The sequence below is a fragment of the Vigna unguiculata genome, chromosome 11, assembly GCF_004118075.2.
Source record: "Vigna unguiculata cultivar IT97K-499-35 chromosome 11, ASM411807v1, whole genome shotgun sequence".
Classification (NCBI taxonomy): Eukaryota; Viridiplantae; Streptophyta; class Magnoliopsida; order Fabales; family Fabaceae; genus Vigna; species Vigna unguiculata.
The window spans coordinates 33729057-33750449 of record NC_040289.1 but is presented as its reverse complement, the minus strand read 5'-3'; the positions used below and the strand labels follow the sequence as shown (position 1 = coordinate 33750449).

The window sequence follows — 21393 nt, the reverse complement described above, 5'->3', positions numbered from 1 at the left end:
TGGATTAGATTTTCAACCCAAATTCACTTTTTCAGCAAAACAAGTTTGGATTTTTTTAAAATTCATATCCAAATATTTGGATCAAGATTTAAATCTAATCCAAATATTTGGATAAGTTCAAAATTCAAAATCTATTTTTTATAAAAGAAATTTAAATTGAATTTTCTAAAACTTATGTCTTTAAGGCCAACACCACTCAACCTGTCCGGGTCGTCAAGCTCGCAAGGACCATCGAGGTCTCGAGCTTGCTCAGTCCGTACAGGTTGTCGAGCACGACTTGCCTGAATCGTCAGGTCGGTCCGACCTAGCTCATCCAGGTCTTTGGGCCTGCCTGGCCCCTTCTGGCATCGAGCCTGCCCGATCCGTACGACTCTTCTGGCACAATCCGTCAGAGTCGTTGGGTCAACTTAGCCTGTCTAGGTCGTCGGGTCGACTCAACCTGTCAGGGTCATCGGGCCCACTCAATCCATCAAGGACGTCGGGCACAACCCGTCCGAGTCATTGGGCCGACCCATCCTAGTCCATTTGGGTCTTCTAGCCCGCTTGGCCTATTCAGGTCTTCGGAACCGCCTGACCTGTTCGGGTCATCAAGCCCACCTGGTTTGTTCAGGTCTTTGGGCCCACCTAGCCCATTCGGGTCATCGGGTCCGCTAGGCCCGTTCAGGTATTTGGGCCCGCCTGACCCGTTCGGATCATTGGGACCGCCTAACCCATTATGGTCTTCAGGCTCACTTGACTTGTTCGGGTCATCGGGCCCGCCTGGCCTGTTTGGGTCTTTGTGCCTACTTGACTCGTTCGAGTCTTTGGGCCCACCTGGCTCATTCGGGTCTTTGGGCCCATCTGGCTTGTTTGGGTATTCAGGCCCGCCTGGCCCGTTTGGGTCATTATGTTCGCTTGATTCGTTCGGGTCTTTGGGCCCACCTGGCCCGTTCAGGTCATCGGGCTCACCAACTTTTTCGAGGCGTTGGGCCCGATCAACTTGTTCGGTTTGTCGGGCTCGCCTAGCCCATTCATGTCTTTAGGCCTGCAAAGTCTGTTCTGGTCGTCGGGCCCATCTAGCCCTTTAGGGTCATCGGTCCTGCCCGGTCCGTAGAGGTCATCAAGTAAGGCCCGTCTGAGTAGGGATGGCAACGGGACGGGATAGGGACGAATTTCGCTATCCTATACCCATCCCCCTAAAAAAAATTCATCCCCATCCCCATTCCCAAACCCAACGGGTATCAAAGTTTTATCCCATCCCCATCCCCGCCGGGTAACGGGTATAATCTCGTACCCATACTCGCACCTGTTTCCTTACTACTTTAATATAAATTTTAATTAATTTTTATAAAATAATAAAAAATTATGGTAAAGAAAATATAATATTATCAAATATTCAATATTAGGATGATGATTGTTTTTTGATATCAAATACTTTGAAATAAATTATAATTGTTTAAATTTTAGATTAGAATACCAAATAAAATTTTATGAGAACTAAAACATTTATTAAATTTGCAAACTGCAAACATTAATGAAACCTAGTTGATAAAATTTAAAAATATTTTTAATAAAATTTAAAGGAAAACAATATTCAAATTAAAATATATTTTAAATGTTTGTTTACTTCAATTTTTTAAATTCTAATGAATCTCTTTTTTTATACACTAATAAAATGATAATACACCACTTATTTAAAATGATGCAAATAATAAATAATAAACATAATAATAAAAAAATATTCATGACAATTACATTAAATTTTGATATTGTAGTAAATAAAAATTATTTATACAATTATAGTGAAAAATTACAGTATAATTGATATAATGAGTTAGAAAATAAAAAATAATTAGATAAAATATACTGAAATATTATTTTACATGATGAAAATAAATAACAAATAAAAATATTAAAAAATTAATAAATGTATGTCTTAGAAACAATTTGAGAAACTATTGAAAGAAATTGCACAAAGGAAAACGAATGTATAATTAAGGGTATGATAAGATGAAAAATACCTTAGACATCTAAGAACGCTTTTCAAATATCAACATATATAATCAATGGTTGAGAAATAATTGATTTAGCGAAATTAAAAAGTTCTTCAAATGAAACAAAAATTAATAAAAATAAGTAATTTTTTTATATTACCTAGTAAATGAAAGGTTTATGCTATTAAACACTTAAATTGAGAGTATTAAATATACTCATGTAAAAAGAAAATATACAATAAATAAAAATATTAAAAAATAATAGAAATATTCAAATATAAGACATAAAAAAAATTAATTGACATACATCATTTTAACATAATTACATAAATATTATGATAAGATGAAAAATATTTTGGAGATGTGAATGAGTTTCATGACAAACCAAATAACTAGAAGAAATAAAAAATTGAAATATATATATATATATATATATATATATATATATATATATATATATATATATATATTATGGTTAATTAATTGTGAATATTTTAATAATTTAAACGATGACGGAGATATGGCGGAGACGAGTATTATGGCGGGAATATGTACATCCCCATAACTATCTCCATACCCAATTGAAAAAGTCGGGGATTTCCCGTACCCAGTCAATGCGGGGATTCCTCGTCAATACCCACGGGGCGAATTTATTTGCCATCTCTACGTCTGAGTCTGAATTTAGCCTAGTCCATCTCAACTTTTAGCCTAACCCAACTAAAAATTTAAATTGAAAATTTGGATTGGATTTTTTGGATTATCCATATTTGAAAATCTTGATTTATAGAATGAATATCTAATCCATAAAATATATAAAATATAGATTAGATTGAGATCCAGATGCATTAAAATGAATTTTAAATGAATTGGATTTTTAATAAAATGGATTAGATCAAGAAAATTAGATTTTTTGACCACCCCTACTAGACACAAACAAAAAGTTAAAACTTATCCATTCTCTTAATTTTTTCCTAAATCTGCACCACATGGATAAAACAACCTCCAATTCGGGAGTCCTAAATACAAAAAATTGATTCTCCACCATCATGTACCTTACCCTCTCAACTGCGTTTCTCAACTTCGTTTTTCATTGGGTTTTTGTGTAGCAAAGGTGATTTTCAATAAAGATTGCAGTGCAGCAGGGAGAGGGGTGTGCATGGGGAAGGGCAAAAATGCCTTTTCACATTGTTTATGAAGGTGTAGGGAAAAAACATGAAGGTGCAGTAAGAAGCGCTTGATTAGGAAATAGGTCCACGTTAACTAGTAAAAAAGTTTCAAGTATTATATTTGATAAAATTATTTCAAATTTTTATAACTTAGATAAAATATTTTATCTAATTTAACCCAAATTTGATTTGGAGAGTTTTTTTTATAAGTGTTATTATAAGAATTAGGTTTAAATATGTTTTTGGTCCCTTATCTTCAGTGAATTTTGCAATTAGTCTATTTCGAAACTTTAGACCAATTTAGTCCTTCATCTTACGTGGATTTAGTCTTTTTAATCAAATTTTATTAGGTTTATTTGATGTTTCGTACATATTCCAGGATTGTATTTGAGTTATTTATATTGTTTGACACATCTTTGCTTTAATGTTAAGTCAAATACTATTATGAAACACCAAATAAACTTAACAAAATTTGATTAAAATGACTAAATACACGAATTACGAAAGATGAAGAACTATATTGATCCAAAATTTTGAAATGGACTAATTTCAAAATTCACTAAAAATTGAGGGACCAAAAACATATTTAACCCTAAGAATTAAATTAAAAAAAATTAACAATGACAAATATATTTTTAATTTTTGAGAACACTAAAAACATAAAAGAATAACCTAAATAAATCTCATTATTTTACATATATTTTTTAAAATAAAAAATGGATTTGTTAGTCAATCCATCCTAACTCTGGAACAAACAACTATGAAGGTAAACCACTTATCTCAATATATTAGATCTAAATTATTTTATTGTTATTGCATATCTTTTTGTTACAAAATATCGAGTTCAATAAACATGTACTTTTACTTTTTTAGATAGTTATTGTTAAAAGATAAATGAATTTTTAATTTTTAAACAATTTATTTTTATCCTTTTAACTCTAGTTAATGTTGTCTTTATGTCTACCACTTTAGATTTTGGACACATTTATATTAGATTTTTTTTTAAAATTGTTTATTCTGTGATTCAATTTTCAGACTATCTTTACCTTATTGTATTTTTCTATTCACACATAAATTGGGTTTTGTAGTTACTTATTTTCATATAAATAAATTTAAAAGATTAAGTTTCATGATTCTTTCCATTATTAAAAAAAAAAATTGTACCATAAAATTGAAGACAACTATAGTTTTGAAAGACAATATTTATTTAAATTTAAGAGTTAAAACACAAAAATGAATATTTTAAAAGATAAAAAAAAACAAATTTAATAAAAGAAAGAACTACAACCATAAGCATAGTTAAGTTATAAACTATACCAATATACTTTTAATTTCACAAGTCATACGACATATTGTTATTCTTCACCTGAGAATACTCAACCTTCTGTTCCACGAAACCAGGAAATTGGCCCTTGCTCTTAAGACTTGAAATACGTTTTCGGTGCCCCCGACCTTGTCTGTGTTGTTCCCATTCATGTAATCCTCTAAGAACGCGATCTCCACAAGCCTGTCAAAAGGAAAGTTCGTAAGAACACAGAATGTTTGAGTTTGATGATGCACGCCACAAACTCCGTGTGGTAATTCATACAGAAAAATTTGGCATCCAAATGAATTTTTTTCTAGAAACGTAAATTTGACAGACGGTAGTTTAACAAATTGCTTCCACTTTTTTTATTTTTTTTCTGTAGGTGCATACTGTATGCAGTTTGTGGCACAGCATATAATGAGAACACCATAAGGATCACCACACTCGGCTTTCCATAGTAAAAAGAACATTCATTTTAAGTTATTAACAAAAGGGTTAATTAATTATAAAATACTACTTTTGTTTGGATGTGTCAGTTTGGTACCCGCTTTTAAAAATATGTCAATGACTGTTAACAACGTTAATAATTTTTTTTTTTTGAAATAATCTAATTGAGACACTTTTGCAAAAGTTGGGACAGAGTTGACACATTTTTAAAAACTGGTACCATACTGACACATCCGAATGAGAGAAAGTACCATTTGACTAATTAAACCTTAACAAAAACAAAAGAAATGTGTCGCGAAGGTGGATCATAAAACATTACAGACCTTGCAAACGTATTGAGTCCAGAGGTCCCTTTGGATTATTTTCATCCCTGTGTCATCTGAAGTCCCAAAGGTGGATGACAAGCTTCCGTTCTCACTCAAGAAAGATTTAACTATCTTCACAGCAGATTCAACTACTTGGCGTGCCCATACATTTTCTGATTTGCCTGTAACATAAAATAACTAAATGAATGTAATCCAAGGATATTGTTAATTTATTACACGAGCTAATTGATGAACATAGAAAATACAAGGAACATGATTAAAACAGCTTACTTGATATTGCTTCTGTGGAATCAACATAGTGTATTTTCCAACCAAACAATGTCTGCAGTCGACTGATCATCCTCTTCTGCATGAACATAGCTTCAATATTAATGTCAGACTTTAAGCTTCCGTACGTACAAACTCCAGTCAATTCATTGTCACCAACGAATATTGATCAATTATATTATTTATGACCCTGACTCCTTAGACAATAACACTAATTCTAGGAAACACTGGAAAACACTAATACAATAATACAAATGAAAGTATAGAAAAAACAAATAAATAGTCATACTGTACAGCCGAATGGCAGGTGAACTAAATGCTCTACAGAAAGGACAAGGTATTTCAAACTTTTAAGTCAAAATTCAGATGAATCGTCTCAGTGATACTGTCAATTTTCTATTACTTGTGAATACAGAAAAATGACATTTTCAGTTTCCTCGCATGCCCGGCCAAAAATAATGTCATCCAAGAATGCTTGTTTAAGGAAGTTAGAAAACAAATGACATTATTTTTTACCTGTCGCCGAACAAGTCTCCTGGTATTAACCTTTACTTTTTCAATTGCTTCTTCCAAAAGAATTGTGGATTCAGTATCATCGGAAGATCTCACCAACTCCATCAAATTACAATTAAACAATGTCTTGCCCTTTTCGGATCCTTCAGTCAATTCCCTCTCTCTTTCATACATGTCTTTGACAACACAAGTTCTAAGAAGAGGCTCAAATTCACGGACACCAATGGCCTGCCGCAAACCTCTAGTATAATCTGCATTCAAATTATAAATGTCATACACTTCATTGAGTAATCCATCGTCCATCATGCAATCTACCCTCTGCTCTACATATCTGTCCAGTACAGGGAGAGATGCATCCACACATATAAAACAACAATCATATCTTAAGTTGTCAACTTGACCCCAATTCTGCCCTGCCACAAGTAAGACCAATATTATTTATAAGGGGGAGAAGGAATCACCAGACATTGCAACAAAACATTAGCGAGTTAACATCCTTTTTCCATTATTGATCCACTTGATATCCCCACCAATTGTCCATCAATAGAATAGAATGAGTATAGTGTGGTAATGTGATTAGTGGGAAAAATAATTATATAACTATAGGTAGACAAAGGGAAAAGAGATCATATTGAAATTCCAGTAATTGACTATTGGCAAAGAAAACAAACCTCTGCTGCCTTTCCTTGAAAAACTTTACTAGGAAGAACACCAGTGCGAGTGTACAAATTAATATATTGATTTATCTGAAACCCATAAAAACACAAATATGCGGGTTAGTAATCCCCAATTAGGCACTTCATATATATTTAAATGTTCAAAAATGAATTGAAAGGCCATATGGCTTGGTCCCAATAGATGTACAGCATGCTAGAATTAAAAATCATAAGACTACAATAATAAGCATACTTATATATGCTTTATATTATTATATGAATTAAATTTAAATAAATTAATAATGTAAATGCTTGTTTACAAGTTAGTTTTGTAGAATTGAAGTAAACCTAAACTTACTTTCTAAGATGTTATCGAAGTCTATCTTAACAAGGTTTAGTCTTTGGCATGAAGGGTTGTACTTATACATGCTCTAATATTATATGAATTAAATTTAAATACATTAATATTTAGATGTTCATTTGCAAGCCAATTTTGTAGAATCTGAGTTAGGCCTAAATTTACTTTCTAAGATGATATCAAAGTTTATTTTAATAAGGATTGTAGCACATATTGCACCACCTGCGCAAATATTTAGTTCCACATGAGAGATTCATAACCCATAGCATGAAGGGTTGTACTATACATGCTTTATATATTAAATGAATTAAGTTTAAATACATTAATACTATATAGATGATTGTTTGCAAGCAAGTTTTGTAAAACTGATTTTGGTCTTCACTTTCTAAGATAGTATCAAGCCTATCTTAATAAGATTTGTTGGTATATAGCCCTTGGCATGAAAGACTATATTAAAGATTTTACAATAACTACAGATATAACCAAATTATAATATATAAGTTAATACAAATATCATCTTGCAAGTTTATTTCGTAGGGTAGAGTTGGACCTTTCTAAGAATTGTTATATCATCATAAACTGCCATGCATATTCAGATGCTGACTTTTGCAACAACTATTTTAAAAGTAAAATCTTGACGATGTAAAAATCTTTACATACACAATGCAACAAAACTGAACTCATTATAAACAGAAAAAACATCATGAAATTGTTGCATACGTAACTCCAATTGCATAAATAAGACGGAACTTTCATTGTCTCTAGAAGAGTAAATGATAAATAATCAAATTACACCCAACCTTTCTATGGTTATTTGGATGGATTCTATTAGCAGCAACTGGATCAATATCCTTGAGCAGATCATAACCATAGCTTGAACCATCATTTTCACCAGGGAAACTGTTCTCAGACTGCGTGATGCCTATAAAATTACAAATGCAATAAATGATAAGTATATGTCAATTGAAACAGATAAAAAAAAATAGAGAAAAAGAAAGCACCAAATACATAACAATATACCAGGTAGGTCACCCAAACAGCTTTCATCCATATCTTCGGCCGAATCATCTAGAAGAAATGAACTCACAAGAGCCTGAAGAGGATTAATAAGTAGAAATCAGCCATATAAATACATTATTAAGCATTATAAGAAATTCAAATAAATAAATAAAATGAAGAACACAACAAGACACAAAGAACGTATCACTCAAAATCCCAACCTGGATATAGTAATTTGTACCCCCAACTATAACAGGCAAATGACTGCGAGCCAATATGTCATCAATAATCTGAAAATAAATAATAACAATAATAATAATCATAGCAAATAATATAATAATAAAAGTGGATTCTCTTCATTCATCGATTGAGACATACGGGGATAGCGGAATCCCGAAACGATTTAGCCGTGAATTCCACGTTGGGGCTTACAGTGCCCAAGAGATGATGCGGCACTCCTGCAGCAAATTCGAAACCTGATTTCAGAAACGGAACGGGATTGCGATGGAGAAAAAATCAGGTGGTACCGTTTTGGTGAGAGAGAGGGAGTTTGTTGGCGAGAACATCGAGGCCGCGGTAGACCTGCATGGAATCAGCGTTGATGACTTCGATGGGGTAGTGAGACGCTAAATCAACGGCAAGCTTCGACTTCCCGGAAGCTGTGGGTCCCATTATGACAACCACCTTCGGTCGATCACCATCTGTAGAGTTTGAAGTCACTGTGTTTTCTGACGCCATTGTTAACCTTTCTTTCACTCTACGTTCTTCCCCCTAATGTCAGCGTTGGATGTTGGGGCAAAATACTCGAATTATTTCCATAGGTTTTAGGGTTTCGATGGACAAATTAGATTTTTCTATTTATTTATATTTTTTATTTGTTTTACATTTTTTGTACTTAATTGATTTTTGTTTTTCTAAGAAAAATAATTGAGTTCGAACTTAATCTGAATTATGCTAAATTAGTATTAATGAACTATAAAAATGTAACGAAACAAAATAACTTATAAACTAAAAGAATAAGAAAGAATATAAACAGTTCAAATTTTATTTGTGATTGACTTAAGTTTTGATATGTAATATTTTTAAATTGAATTAATGTCGATTTAATATAGAAATAGTCTTTTTATGAAATAAATACTTAATTCAGTCGAGAACAAATTAAAAATTCAATATAAATACGAAATTATTTATAGTTCGTTTTTTCTGATTAGACTTATATTTGTATTTATGTCTTGATAATATTCATCTCTCATATAAATAATTTTCAAGACATGTTTAATTTATAACATCTACAAATAATTTAATATATATTATCTTGATTTTGGTTTTACACTTTTAAACAATTTTTCACTTGTTTTCTTACCTTTTTATATTTAATTATACTTTTTAAACTTTATACTTTATAGTTTCTTAATAAATATTGAATTTTATTGTATAATAAAAGAAACAATATAAAAATACAAAATATTTGATATTCCATTAATAATAATAATAATAAGCGATATCAATAATGATTTATTCCTTATAGTTATTTATTTATTTTTTTTCTAAAAATATAAAAATTCACTTTTATTAAGACTATTTTATTTTTATAGAAGTTGTCACATGTGAAACAACCTTTTTCCTATAATAAATAAAATGTTTGTTTTTTTTATACCTGATGAAACTTATACTCACTTACCATGACAAAGTGAACAACTCCTTTACTGTTATTGAGATAGTTAAGTTTTGTGTTTGTGACATCAATTAGGTAAGTTGCAACAAGAAAAAATTGATTAGTTTGACAAATAATGTTCATTCACAAAAAATAAAAATAAAAATAGATCTTTCTGATTGTTCAGTTTGAATACACGTCTCAAATCAAATGACAATAACTTGTGCAATGTTCAGAATTTAGGTCTCTCTCTAATGCAGATTTCCTAATCAAAAATTTGAAGTACAGTGAAATCACAAATTATGTCACATTACAATACACCACATGGTTCTAGTTACATCACACAGAAGTAAGGTTACTTGTATTAGCATTAATTTCAGTTCAGGGTATCTACGTTTTTGCTTAACTCCTCCAACTTCTTCATCCTCAGTTTCTCACTTTCAGTCACCAGCTATCCCAACATTCATGAAACAAACAGACAAAAAAGACAAGTTAGGGTACAAATTTAGAAAGTTTTGCACACACTCAAATCATAAAAGAAATTCTTACCTCCATTAGTTTAGTAACAAGTTGAGCTTTTTCCTTGTTTTTCTCGTTGAAAGCATCAAGGGCTTCCTTATACTCTCTTTCCTGTGATCCCATAAATGAGAAAAAAATGAAGATAGAAAAATCAAGTTTAAATAGTCAAAACTTTAAAAATAATAAATATATCTTTTCAACTTAATAATAATAATTTTTGTTACATATTAAATGATGTTTCAAATTGACATTCGAACTTAATGGTGTAAACAATTCAAATATCACTCTAAAACATCATTTAACATGTAAAAAGAATACAATGACATTTGATTAAAATGGTTAAATATGTTTTTCGTCCCTTAACTTTCAGTGAATTTTGAAATTAGTCAATTTCAAAACTTTGGACCAATTTAGTGTTTCATCTTTCGAAATACGTGGATTTAGTCATTTTAATCAAATTTTATTAAATTTATTTAACATTTCAAACGCGTTTCATACTAGTATTTGACTTGACAACAAAAATGTGTCAAACAATATAAACAACTCAAATATAATTATGAAATGCGTACGAAACATCAAATAAACCTAACAAAATTTGATTAAAAAAACTAAATTCATGTATTTCGAAAGATGAACGAGTAAAATGGTCCAAAATTTCAAAATAGACTAATTCTAAAATTTACTGAAAAGTTAAGTAACAAAAACATATTTAATCCTAAAATGACTATATCCATTTAAAACTTGAAGACTAAAATGTATCGAAGTTTGGATAGAAATAAATTTCAATTTCTCAATCAGAGAATTTAACCCCGGTCTATGTAATACTTAACTAATTTTCTTCTTATCTCTCAAACCATTTTTGAAAGTAAAGTAGTATCAACAACGGTGAGTTATGATGGGTTTGTGGTTCATATTTCCCTTCAACCCTTTTCTTTATTTCATTTTTCTAGGCACAATGATGCAAAAGAAGCAGCATGAGGAATTTGCAATCTCCCATTGAACCAAATAGATCATTTTCTACATGGACATTTGAACACAATTATTAATAATGAACAGCTTAACCACTAAACAATCATGTCCACTTTGCCTCCCAGTTGATGAGACAACATGGGGCCAAGAAAGCAAGCATGGCTAATTGATTAAATTCCATTCAGTGCTCAAGTGTTTGTATCAAAAGCTGTGTAAGTAAACCAGATAGGCATCACTTAAGAATCGATTTTAGAAATGTCAAAAGCAAACAACTGGTGAACAGTTGGAAAACTTCACCTTTCTCTGGCAGGTTTGGCCCAGTGGCTTTAACTCTTTGTTCACACTGTCTATCTTCTTTCTAACCATTGCAACTTCCTTCCTCAATGGATCTGTCAGACCCTCAAGCTCCTACAACATCACATTCAGTTTTTCAAGCATTTACTATTCAACACCGGTGACATGTAAGTACTTGTCCAAGAACAAGGAAAAATAACCCAGATAGGTCCATTGAAGTAAGAGATTTATCGGATAGATAGAATACCAATGAAACTTGTAGAAGAATAATATCACACTTAACTCGATATGAGTTTACGAATATTCATCTTTGTATAATATTCTACTTTCTCAGTTTTATCCATGACTTAGATACATACATGCATAACACCCGAAATTACTAGTTTCTTATCATTATCATTTATTGGTTGAAGATTTAATGAGAGAATTAAAAGGAAACAAACTTTCTGATCAGATTACTATCTTTTTCCCATACCTGGCGTGTTTGGGAAGAGAAGTAAGAAATCAGGTATGAGAGGTAGAAACTATTTGGAATGTGGAATCAAACACGCTGTATATTGATTTATATGTAAAAAAATGAAAGAATAGAAAACAAATAAAGCATGAAAGCTTAGAGATAAGCCAAATGCAACATCAAAGGGAAAGAATCAGCATTGTGACACTTACTTCTCTAATCTCAGCCAAGCGTTTTGTTTCCTCCTCTACTCGACCCAGATAAGCATGAACCTTATCCCTCACCTCCATTTTCTTCCTTTCAATTTCTTCTTCCTTTGCTCTGAACATTGCCAAAGCTGATCTTGACATCTCCTCTTCCTTGTCATCTCTCATTGGACTCTGGTTCACGCTAATCATCCCTGAATTCCTCACACGCAGCACATTTGTTTGTTGTTGGTGTTGTTCATATGACTGTTTTGGTGTTGCCATTATTGCACCACAATTGATAACACTCTTTTTCTCTCCCAGGCCTGTTATCTCCCGTTTTCTTTCTCTCTGTTCTTTTTCTCTTTTTCTTGGAATGATGGTTCTACTTTCTCCTAAGGTGCTTATAAACAGGACTGGCTTTAAGGGTGTGAGACTAAGCAGTTTGTGTTGTTAACAAACCATAGAATAAGCCCAAATGACAGATATGACTGTTAAAAGCTATGAAGTTAACAGTGGATTTATCTTCTGTAAACAAATACTTGGTGTTTTTCCTGCCAACTTTACTCACAAGCCAACTTGATTATATGGCACCATCAAAGTTATAGTATTTGGATTTGGAAGGTGTTATACGTGGAGAGTATAAATGTTAAATCTTTGACTACACTTCTCCTTTTATTATTCTCTGAAAACTTAGTGAAGAATCTTTATGAGAGTGCTTTGGTTAGGTAGCAATTTTCTTAAGTTGGTATATTGGCATATTCAGCTAACGACTGTTTCTCAACATGGCATCAATAGTTTATGTATGGACCAAAAAATTTACACAGACGCGTGTATATATGTAGTTATATACCTGCTTCCCCAAGGTAACTTGGAGGATCATATCATCTTTTTACCACTTTTAATATGGCAAATATTTTTAGATCTTTTAAGGTAGCATATATAGGTATTTTTCTTGAGAGGTTTCTAAGGAGCATTGGTAATTATATAAGTGCTTTCTTTAAGATAGAAAAGTGCTTGGACCATAAGTTTTGGTTGAGGAGTGAACAGAAAGGGCCACCTACTGCTACATAAAGCATGAATGTGGGAGAGCCTTAGGAAGCAAGACAGAGTAGGAGAATTGGCAGTACCCAGTTGCCTTTATAGAAAATTATTACCCATATGGATGACCAGCCCAAAAATGCATTTTCTGAAGCAGAAAGTCACATACTCACACAGCTTGGCACTGTAAGAAAGGAGCTTCCACCTTATGTTCTAAATAATTGCTCACTCACATTACACTGGGCCAAGCACCGTTGAAAGTGAAAACACAAGCATTATCTTAGAATCTTATTTCAATTTGAAGATGATATTTTTCCTGGATGTGACCACCTTTTAGATTGAGTTAATATACGAAGGAATCTGAGATTGTTTAAAATTTCTTCTACAAACGCTTATAACAAGAATGATTTAAGTAGGGAAAAGTACACACGAGTAAAGTAAATACATGAAAGAGTGGATGGTGAATACTTTCCAGGCTGACTTGTGATCCTTCATTATTAGTTAGTGTTCGTCATAGTTTTTTTTTTCTTCTTTTGTTACATCATCATTGGTTAGTATGTTGAATAGCCAATTAGGATATTTCCTCGAGTTAATCATGCACTTGTATTGTTCCTGATGTATACTCAGAAGCCAGAAAAGCTTAAAAGTCAATCCAACTCTGTCAAGCGTGGTGTATGCATTCAAAGATCTGCAAACTTTCTGCTGACTTATTGGAGGCATTTGAATGTTGTATGCCCCACAGACCAACCACCAAAAAATTATAGTCTCCAGCTTAGTGGTTTGTTGTTGTGCTCTTGTTTGTGGGTTTTGACCGTCCATGAACTTCTTAGTATCTGAATTTTGATCAGCAGCATTGAATATCTGAGCTCTATAACTTCTGCGACTAAGAGAGCAGTACCTACTGGCTGTGGTACGTCATGTCGAGCTTTGAATTGCATAGGCCCACCGTATCCCATTGCCACTGAATCTATCCTGCAAAAGATTTTTGCTTTGTCTGCTAATAATAAGATTTGTTTGCTGCTTGTGTAACGCACTCTTTTGGTACGTGATCAAACAAAATCTCGAGGAGGACAGCACGCGCGGGACTTGTACCAATAAATTTTCAACTAAGGGGCAAGTCTGTGTTTACATTCACACACTAAAATATGCTTTGATCTCATTGTGAAGCAGATCGCTTCCTTCTTCAATGACAAAGATGCTGCTGCTCAACAGCGTGCTTGGACCAAGAAAATTTGCCTTTAGTGTTTTGTGCCTCCGTTTTGGGCGGAGAATACTCGCACCCAACCACGTCATACAAACTTCGAACCTTGAAAGTATCTGAGTTTCTCGGTGTAGGCTGAATATTAAACCAAAAATGGTGATAACTTGGGGCTGATTGAAGGAGGCGATAAGCAAATATTTTCAAAGATTTCCAAACCAAAATATTAGACAAGAAAAAGTTACGGAATAGCTCAGCTGGGTCCTAGCCCGATGCAGTACCTCCTCAACATTTTTCAAGTAATAAAAATATATAAACAATCCAGTTTCATATTTAATAGTTTGATGTATTGAATCAAGATTCTAATGATAGCGTGTTTTATTTTCAGTAAGACTTTTCTACATCATGATACGAGAAAAACCTAAGAACAAATTTTCTTACCCAAACCATGGTTGGGGGTAGAGACCTCTCCAATATAAAACCAAATATGTATTATAAATTCAAATGCTATAGAGTTTCAATCGGCACTTGGATCCACCTTAGACCATTTCACAGGTTCCTACCACCACCTATAGCTTGAGGCCAACTACTCGCCAAGTAATTCCACTGGACCACACATCAAACACATCATAGAGAAACAATTGAAATGCTTAACGACGCATAAGGAAAACCGTTGAGCTTGTCTAACGCATGCAAAACAAGGGGCAAAGCATAAACCAGAATCTGAAACCAGCAGTCGGAGCCAATTCAACCAATTTGATTTTATAGAACATACAATGAACAACTTTAATTATAAAGTTATAAACCCCAATGGCAGTCAAAATCTGCAACTAAGAAATTTTATTAAGAGAACAAACATAAATGCAAAGAAAACCAGTGGTCTATATTAAGGAGGCTATGGTTGTTTTATGTGGCAAATCGCCCACCTCCTCAATTCAAAATTCCAAGGTCATTCTTTCTTTCCAATTCCATGCGACATGTTATAGATCCCTCGTCCCTGGACACAATGCATAACACAGTGTCGATATAATATGATTCGAAACAAATGGAGAATTGGAGACATACTGATAATAAAAACAACAGAGACAAGTAAAAAGACCACATTACAATTAAACTTACAATCAGATAAAGTGATGTTGCAGCCAAAGCCAGAGGTATGGCCACAGATGTAACCTTATCCATGGGTCCCTTCAAGTAGGTATGCTTGGGGATATTCTGGAAATATTTTTGCTTCTCAAAAAGCTTTTCACGTGGTCTAAATGGTGCTTCCGACATCCTGCATACCAAAGCCAAGGATTATCTAATTTTTTCCCAACTATCTAAAATAAGAAGAAAACATGGCATGAAATGAATTGAAACAAAAACAGAACTTGAAGGACGCTCTCCCCCGCTTTTGTCACCATCACAAACACAGCAGATAGAGAGAACTATTTGAAGCCTTTAACTAATTCCAATTTATGCATCAAACCAAGCAGGAGAGAAACAAAAGATAAAAAAGGAACAATGCAATAAATATATAAAACACCATACAACCAAAAACTCGAATATCAAATAAAGCGGGGATTTTCAGGTGAACAAGAAGATACAAAAGCTATATAGCAATACTCCGGTGCAGACAATTTTCAATTTCATCAGATAATATCTAAGATGTCACATTAGAAACAGCTCTACATATACAACGAAACAGCTTTCCAAACTCCAGTGAGTAACAAACTATATCTTGCTATATTATCCTCACCACTTCAAAGTCTCTTGACCAAATACCATTGTATACTATATAAATTGTAGCAGGAGCAACTGTTCATGCTTGTGGACCAAACACACTGCCCCGAATTTTCGTAAATTGAATGATTGACCATTCAAAAAGTGCAAGTATGAGGTTATGTATGTGCAGGAGTAGTTACTGGGGGTGGTGGTGGCTTTAATTATAAACGATTCGTCGATTATTCAAGCAACGAGTACTATATACGTGCCAAAAGAACATTATGGAATTCACATCACCAAATGCTTGCCACTACTACCTGGGAGCAAAGGTATGCCAAACCCTAATATTATTTTGCACCACTTGAAGTTAACTTCACAGTTTCATAATTCAACGGAACACTAAATGAATAACCCCCCCACACGTAACAGATGAAAAACAAAATTGAAGCATCAATTTGACCAATAACCAGAAAATAGGGAAAACAACAAACTATCCGGATTTAATCGAGAAGACAAAATCGAATGCAGCAATAGATTGAGCAATGATAAAAACCAGATTCGTGGATAATGCACACTGTTTGGAAAGGATCATAACAGAGGAATTTGGAAAAATTGATTTAATTAGAGTAAAATAACAAAAACAAAATGGAAGACGAGATCTGGGAGAAGAGCGTGGCCAAATCGTGAAGTGAGTGACGAATAGAGTAGGGCTTTAGCAGCTTACTTTGAATAGAGGCGATAGGTTTCTCTAACGATTGTGAGATTTGCGACGAAGAAGAATGACGAACCAGCTCTGTGATAATCTAGGGCCTTTTCGATTGGGGGAAGATGAACGAGTTTTATAGGTGCTCCGTTTGTCTCTCTATTGACCCGGTCTGAACCGAAGTTTGTGTTCCCTAACAATTATTTTAAGGATTAAAGTAAAGTTAATTATAAAAAAATGAAAAAAAAAATTCTTCCTATCACCGAAAATGGAAATCATATAATTTTCAATAAAAAAGTTTTTAACAATTAAAATGACTTGTTTGAATGGAAACCATTCATCAATATTTATGTCAACAATTATTCTCATATTATTTGCTTTTTATTTTTAGCTAACGATTTTATTGTCAATTTAACAAAGAAACCATAGTAACACATTTTAACCAAAAAAAAAATTAACTAAGAGGTTTAGAAAGAGTGGAAAGAAATTGAGAAAAACACAACAATATATATTAAGAAAAAAAAGTTATTTATTTATTACTTTAATTTAGTGTTCCTGTTTCGCGGCTTACGCATGAGATCTTTGTTCCGGTGCGGCGCAGCGCAGCTTCATGCATGCACAATCACCATGTCCACTTCAATCCTCTCAGGTCTCAAACCCATTTCCGTTAACACCCTCCTCAACCAAGGAGCCCTCAAACCCGCTTTTGAATCCTTAACACTCCTTTCCTCTCACCCACTCACGCCCCCCTCGCGTCTCGAACACGCGCATTCTCTCCTCCTTGACTTCTGCACCACTGAGAAAGCCCTCCCACAAGGTCAACAGTTGCATGCCCGTTTGCTAAAGTCTCATGTCTCGGCGTTTCTAGCCACCAAGCTCGTCCACATGTACGGAAAATGTGGCTCTTTGAGCGATGCACTCAAAGTGTTCGACGGAATAACTGAAAGAACTATTTTTACCTGGAATGCCATGCTGGGTGCGTTTGTGTCAAGCGGTAAATACCTCGAAGCAATTGAGTTGTACAGAGAGATGAGAGTCCGTGGAGTGGCGCTAGATGCTTGTACTTTTCCCTCTGTACTTAAAGCGTGTGGTGCTCTTGGTGCAACTCGCTCGGGGGCTGAAATCCATGGTGTGGCTGTTAAGTGTGGATATGGTGAATTTGTGTTTGTGTGTAATGCGCTTATAAGTATGTATGCCAAGTGCGGTGATCTTGATGGGGCCAGGGTGCTGTTTGATGGGATTATGATGGAGAAAGAGGACGCTGTTTCTTGGAATTCTATTATTTCGGCACATGTAGCAGGAGGGAAATGTTTGCAGGCATTGTCGCTTTTTAGAAGAATGCAGGAGGTTGGTGTCGAGAGCAATACATATACTTTTGTTGCAGCTCTTCAAGGTTGTGAGGATCCCTCGTTTGTCAAACTGGGTATGGAGATTCATGGTGCTGTGCTGAAATCTAACCATTTTGTTGATATCTATGTTGCCAATGCTTTGATTGCCATGTATGCAAAGAGTGGCCGTATGGAGGATGCTGTGAGAGTTTTTGAAAGTATGCTTTGCAGGGATTGTGTATCTTGGAATACATTGCTCTCCGGTTTGGTTCAAAATGAGCTCTGTAGTGATGCTCTAAATTACTTTCGGGATATGAAGGGTTCTGGCCTGAAGTTTGATCAGGTGTCAGTGTTAAACTTGATTGCGGCCTCTGGCCGATTGGGAAATTTATTGAAAGGGAAGGAAGTCCATGCCTATGTAATAAGAAATGGAATGGATTCCAATATGCAGATTGGGAATACCGTTATAGATATGTATGCTAAGTGTTGCTGTGTGAAATATATGGGTCATGCTTTTGAATGTATGCCTGAAAAGGATTTGATTTCTTGGACAACTGTTATTGCCGGTTATGCACAGAATGAATGCCATCTGGAAGCAATGAACTTGTTCCGGATGGTTCAGGTGGGTGGGATGCATGTTGATCCCATGATGGTTGGAAGTATTTTACAGGCTTGTAGCGAGTTGAAATCTAAAAACTTTGTCAGAGAGATTCATGGTTATGTTTTGAAAAGAGATTTAGCTGATACAGTACTACAAAATGCCATTGTCAATGTATACGGAGAGGTTGGGCATATAGATTATGCAAGACGTGTATTTGAATCAATTAAATCCAAAGATATTGTGTCTTGGACAAGTATGATTTCCTGCTTTATTCATAATGGTCTTCCAGTGGAGGCTCTTGAACTTTTCTACACTTTAAACCAATTTAAAATTCATCCCGATTCTGTAGCTCTCATTAGTGCACTTTCTGCCACTGCTAGTTTATCTTCATTGAAGAAAGGGAAGGAGATTCATGGGTTTCTAATTAGAAAAGGGTTTTTCTTGGAGGGACCAATCGCTAGCTCCCTAGTGGATACGTATGCTCACTGTGGGAATGTGGAAAACTCAAGAAAGATATTTAATTCTGTAAAAAAGAGAGATCTAATTTTATGGACTTCCATGATTAATGCAAATGGAATGCATGGATATGGAAGTAAGGCCATTGCTTTATTCAAGGAAATGACCGATGAAAATGTTATTCCTGATCATATAACCTTTTTGGCTTTGTTATATGCATGCAGCCATTCAGGGTTGATGGATGAAGGCAAGAGGGTTTTCGATATTATGAAATATGAATATAAACTGGAACCCTGGCCAGAGCATTATGCTTGTATGGTTGATCTCCTCAGCCGTTCCAACTCCCTTGAAGAGGCTCATCGTTTTGTGAGAAACATGCCAATCAAACCTACTTCTGAAATCTGGTGTGCTCTTCTCAGCGCTTCCCGCATTCATTCTAATAAAGAACTGGGAGAGCTTGCAGCAAAGAAGCTCTTGCAATCGGATACAGAGAATTCAGGAAAATATGTATTGATATCAAACATCTTCGCAGCATATGGAAGATGGAATGAAGTTGAAGAAGTGAGGTTCAGAATGAAGGGAAACGGCATGAAGAAGACACCAGGATGTAGTTGGATTGAGGTTGAGAATAAGATTCACACCTTCATGGCAAGGGACAAGTTTCATCCAAAGTCTGATGATATTTGTCTAAAACTATCTCAGTTTACAAAACTTCTGGAAAAAGAAGGCTATAGGGCTCAGACGAAGTTTGTGTTCCATAATGTCAGTGAAGAAGAGAAAATGCAGATGTTATATAGACATAGTGAAAGGTTGGCACTTAGTTATGGTTTGCTTGTTACACCAAACGGTACTTCTATTCGAATCACAAAAAACCTTCGAATTTGTGATGATTGTCATACATTCTTTAAGATAGCATCAAAAGTCTCCCAACGGACCCTTGTTGTAAGGGATGCCAATAGGTTCCATCATTTTGAAAGAGGAATTTGTTCATGTAGAGATTTCTGGTGAATACTTGATAATATGAAAATATATTATAGCACACTTCTCTGGTTCCTTCTGTTGCTGCCGGTCACTAAAATTTCTCCTTCAGAGTTTTACCTCCGAATCGAACAGTTGTTAAATCTATTGAGCAACATTATTTTCCAAAGGGTAAAGTGTTGGTTTTCTGAACATCGTTTTCTGAACCAGAAATTTGTGGGTTATCTTGGACCGTTTGATTTAGTGATTCTCAATCTTCAACCTAATAATTGAATGTTTTTAATAAAAAAATTAACACTGGAATTTAAATGCGAAAATATCTCAATATAAACACAATTAAAAATGTATTAAGAATCATTCTTTAAGACTACTACTTGTAAAATGTATTGAAAATAATTAAGGGAATTAATACTTCAAATTACTATGATCATATCTCATAAATAACATTTCATCAAACTTTAATTTAATCATAAAATTACCTTTTCAGTCAATACAGTTCATGGCTGGTAAGAAAGAAAAATGCTTATGATATTTTTATTTGTTTCTGTAAATGATAAAATTATATAGATAGATATATTAAATGAGTAAAGTCAGATGCATGAACTCATGGCATTTCAATCATACAATAGAAGAAATGGAAAAAACTACTTTTTCTTTATATAGAAACATAGTCCTCCACAAAAAAAAACTTAAATTATAAAATAAGTAGTTAGTTATGTTATGAGATTGATATAAACGCAGTAAGATTTCTCAAATTTACCGTGCAACGATAGCTAACAATATGCTCTTATATGATATAATTTTGAATTAAAATATGTACTAATACTATCCTTTAGTTTGAATCAGAATAAATACTTGTTTTTTTTATTTAAAAATTTCAAAGCATAAAAATTATAGATATCATATTTTTTTATATATATAATTATGCACTAAATTATATACTAGTATCGGATTTCATAAGAATATGTTTTTGTATCATTAATTTGATTCATAAAAATCACAGCATTTATAATTTTTTAATCAGAATCACTAATCAATTTGATTATGAACATATATATATATATATATATATATATATATATATATAAAATGATTTCTTTAAATTATAAATAATATATTAATAATGATTTCTCTAATTAAGTATTTTTTATGAATTAAAGAATTAAATGAAAAAATGTTTTAGAGAAAACAAAATAAATACAGTTGTTATATACCATTTACCTAAGTCACAAAAAATATTCTTCTGTAAAATATAATAATAATAATAATAAATTATAGATAGATGACTTGTAATGGAA

The 21393-nt window shown here is 33.5% G+C and overlaps 4 protein-coding genes across 4 annotated transcripts; 1 reads left to right on the top strand and 3 right to left on the bottom strand.

The window, feature by feature from the left end:
• Positions 1–4326: 4326 nt before the first annotated feature.
• Positions 4327–8827, bottom strand: LOC114168397 (tRNA dimethylallyltransferase 2). The gene is made up of 10 exons (XM_028053190.1): positions 8539–8827; positions 8390–8469; positions 8233–8301; positions 8033–8105; positions 7813–7934; positions 6670–6744; positions 6002–6406; positions 5489–5564; positions 5216–5379; positions 4327–4646 (listed from the first exon to the last, which is right to left on the bottom strand). Exons 1-10 carry the CDS (start codon positions 8747–8749, stop codon positions 4473–4475), a joined length of 1449 nt encoding a protein of 482 aa, XP_027908991.1. The 5' UTR covers positions 8750–8827; the 3' UTR covers positions 4327–4472.
• A 977-nt stretch (positions 8828–9804) lies between these two features.
• LOC114169724 (structural maintenance of chromosomes protein 1A-like) lies at positions 9805–12692 on the bottom strand. The gene is made up of 4 exons (XM_028054992.1): positions 12114–12692; positions 11451–11561; positions 10215–10295; positions 9805–10116 (listed from the first exon to the last, which is right to left on the bottom strand). The coding sequence occupies exons 1-4, from the start codon at positions 12369–12371 to the stop codon at positions 10042–10044; spliced, it is 525 nt and encodes a 174-aa protein (XP_027910793.1). The 5' UTR covers positions 12372–12692; the 3' UTR covers positions 9805–10041.
• Positions 12693–15039: 2347 nt separating this feature from the next.
• LOC114169726 lies at positions 15040–16925 on the bottom strand. Its single transcript, XM_028054993.1, has 3 exons — positions 16754–16925; positions 15445–15601; positions 15040–15322 (listed from the first exon to the last, which is right to left on the bottom strand). The coding sequence occupies exons 2-3, from the start codon at positions 15598–15600 to the stop codon at positions 15275–15277; spliced, it is 204 nt and encodes a 67-aa protein (XP_027910794.1). The 5' UTR covers position 15601; positions 16754–16925; the 3' UTR covers positions 15040–15274.
• A 353-nt stretch (positions 16926–17278) lies between these two features.
• LOC114169723 (pentatricopeptide repeat-containing protein At3g63370, chloroplastic) lies at positions 17279–20172 on the top strand. The gene has a single exon (XM_028054991.1). It carries the CDS (start codon positions 17306–17308, stop codon positions 20123–20125), a length of 2820 nt encoding a protein of 939 aa, XP_027910792.1. The 5' UTR covers positions 17279–17305; the 3' UTR covers positions 20126–20172.
• The last annotated feature ends 1221 nt before the right edge of the window (positions 20173–21393 follow it).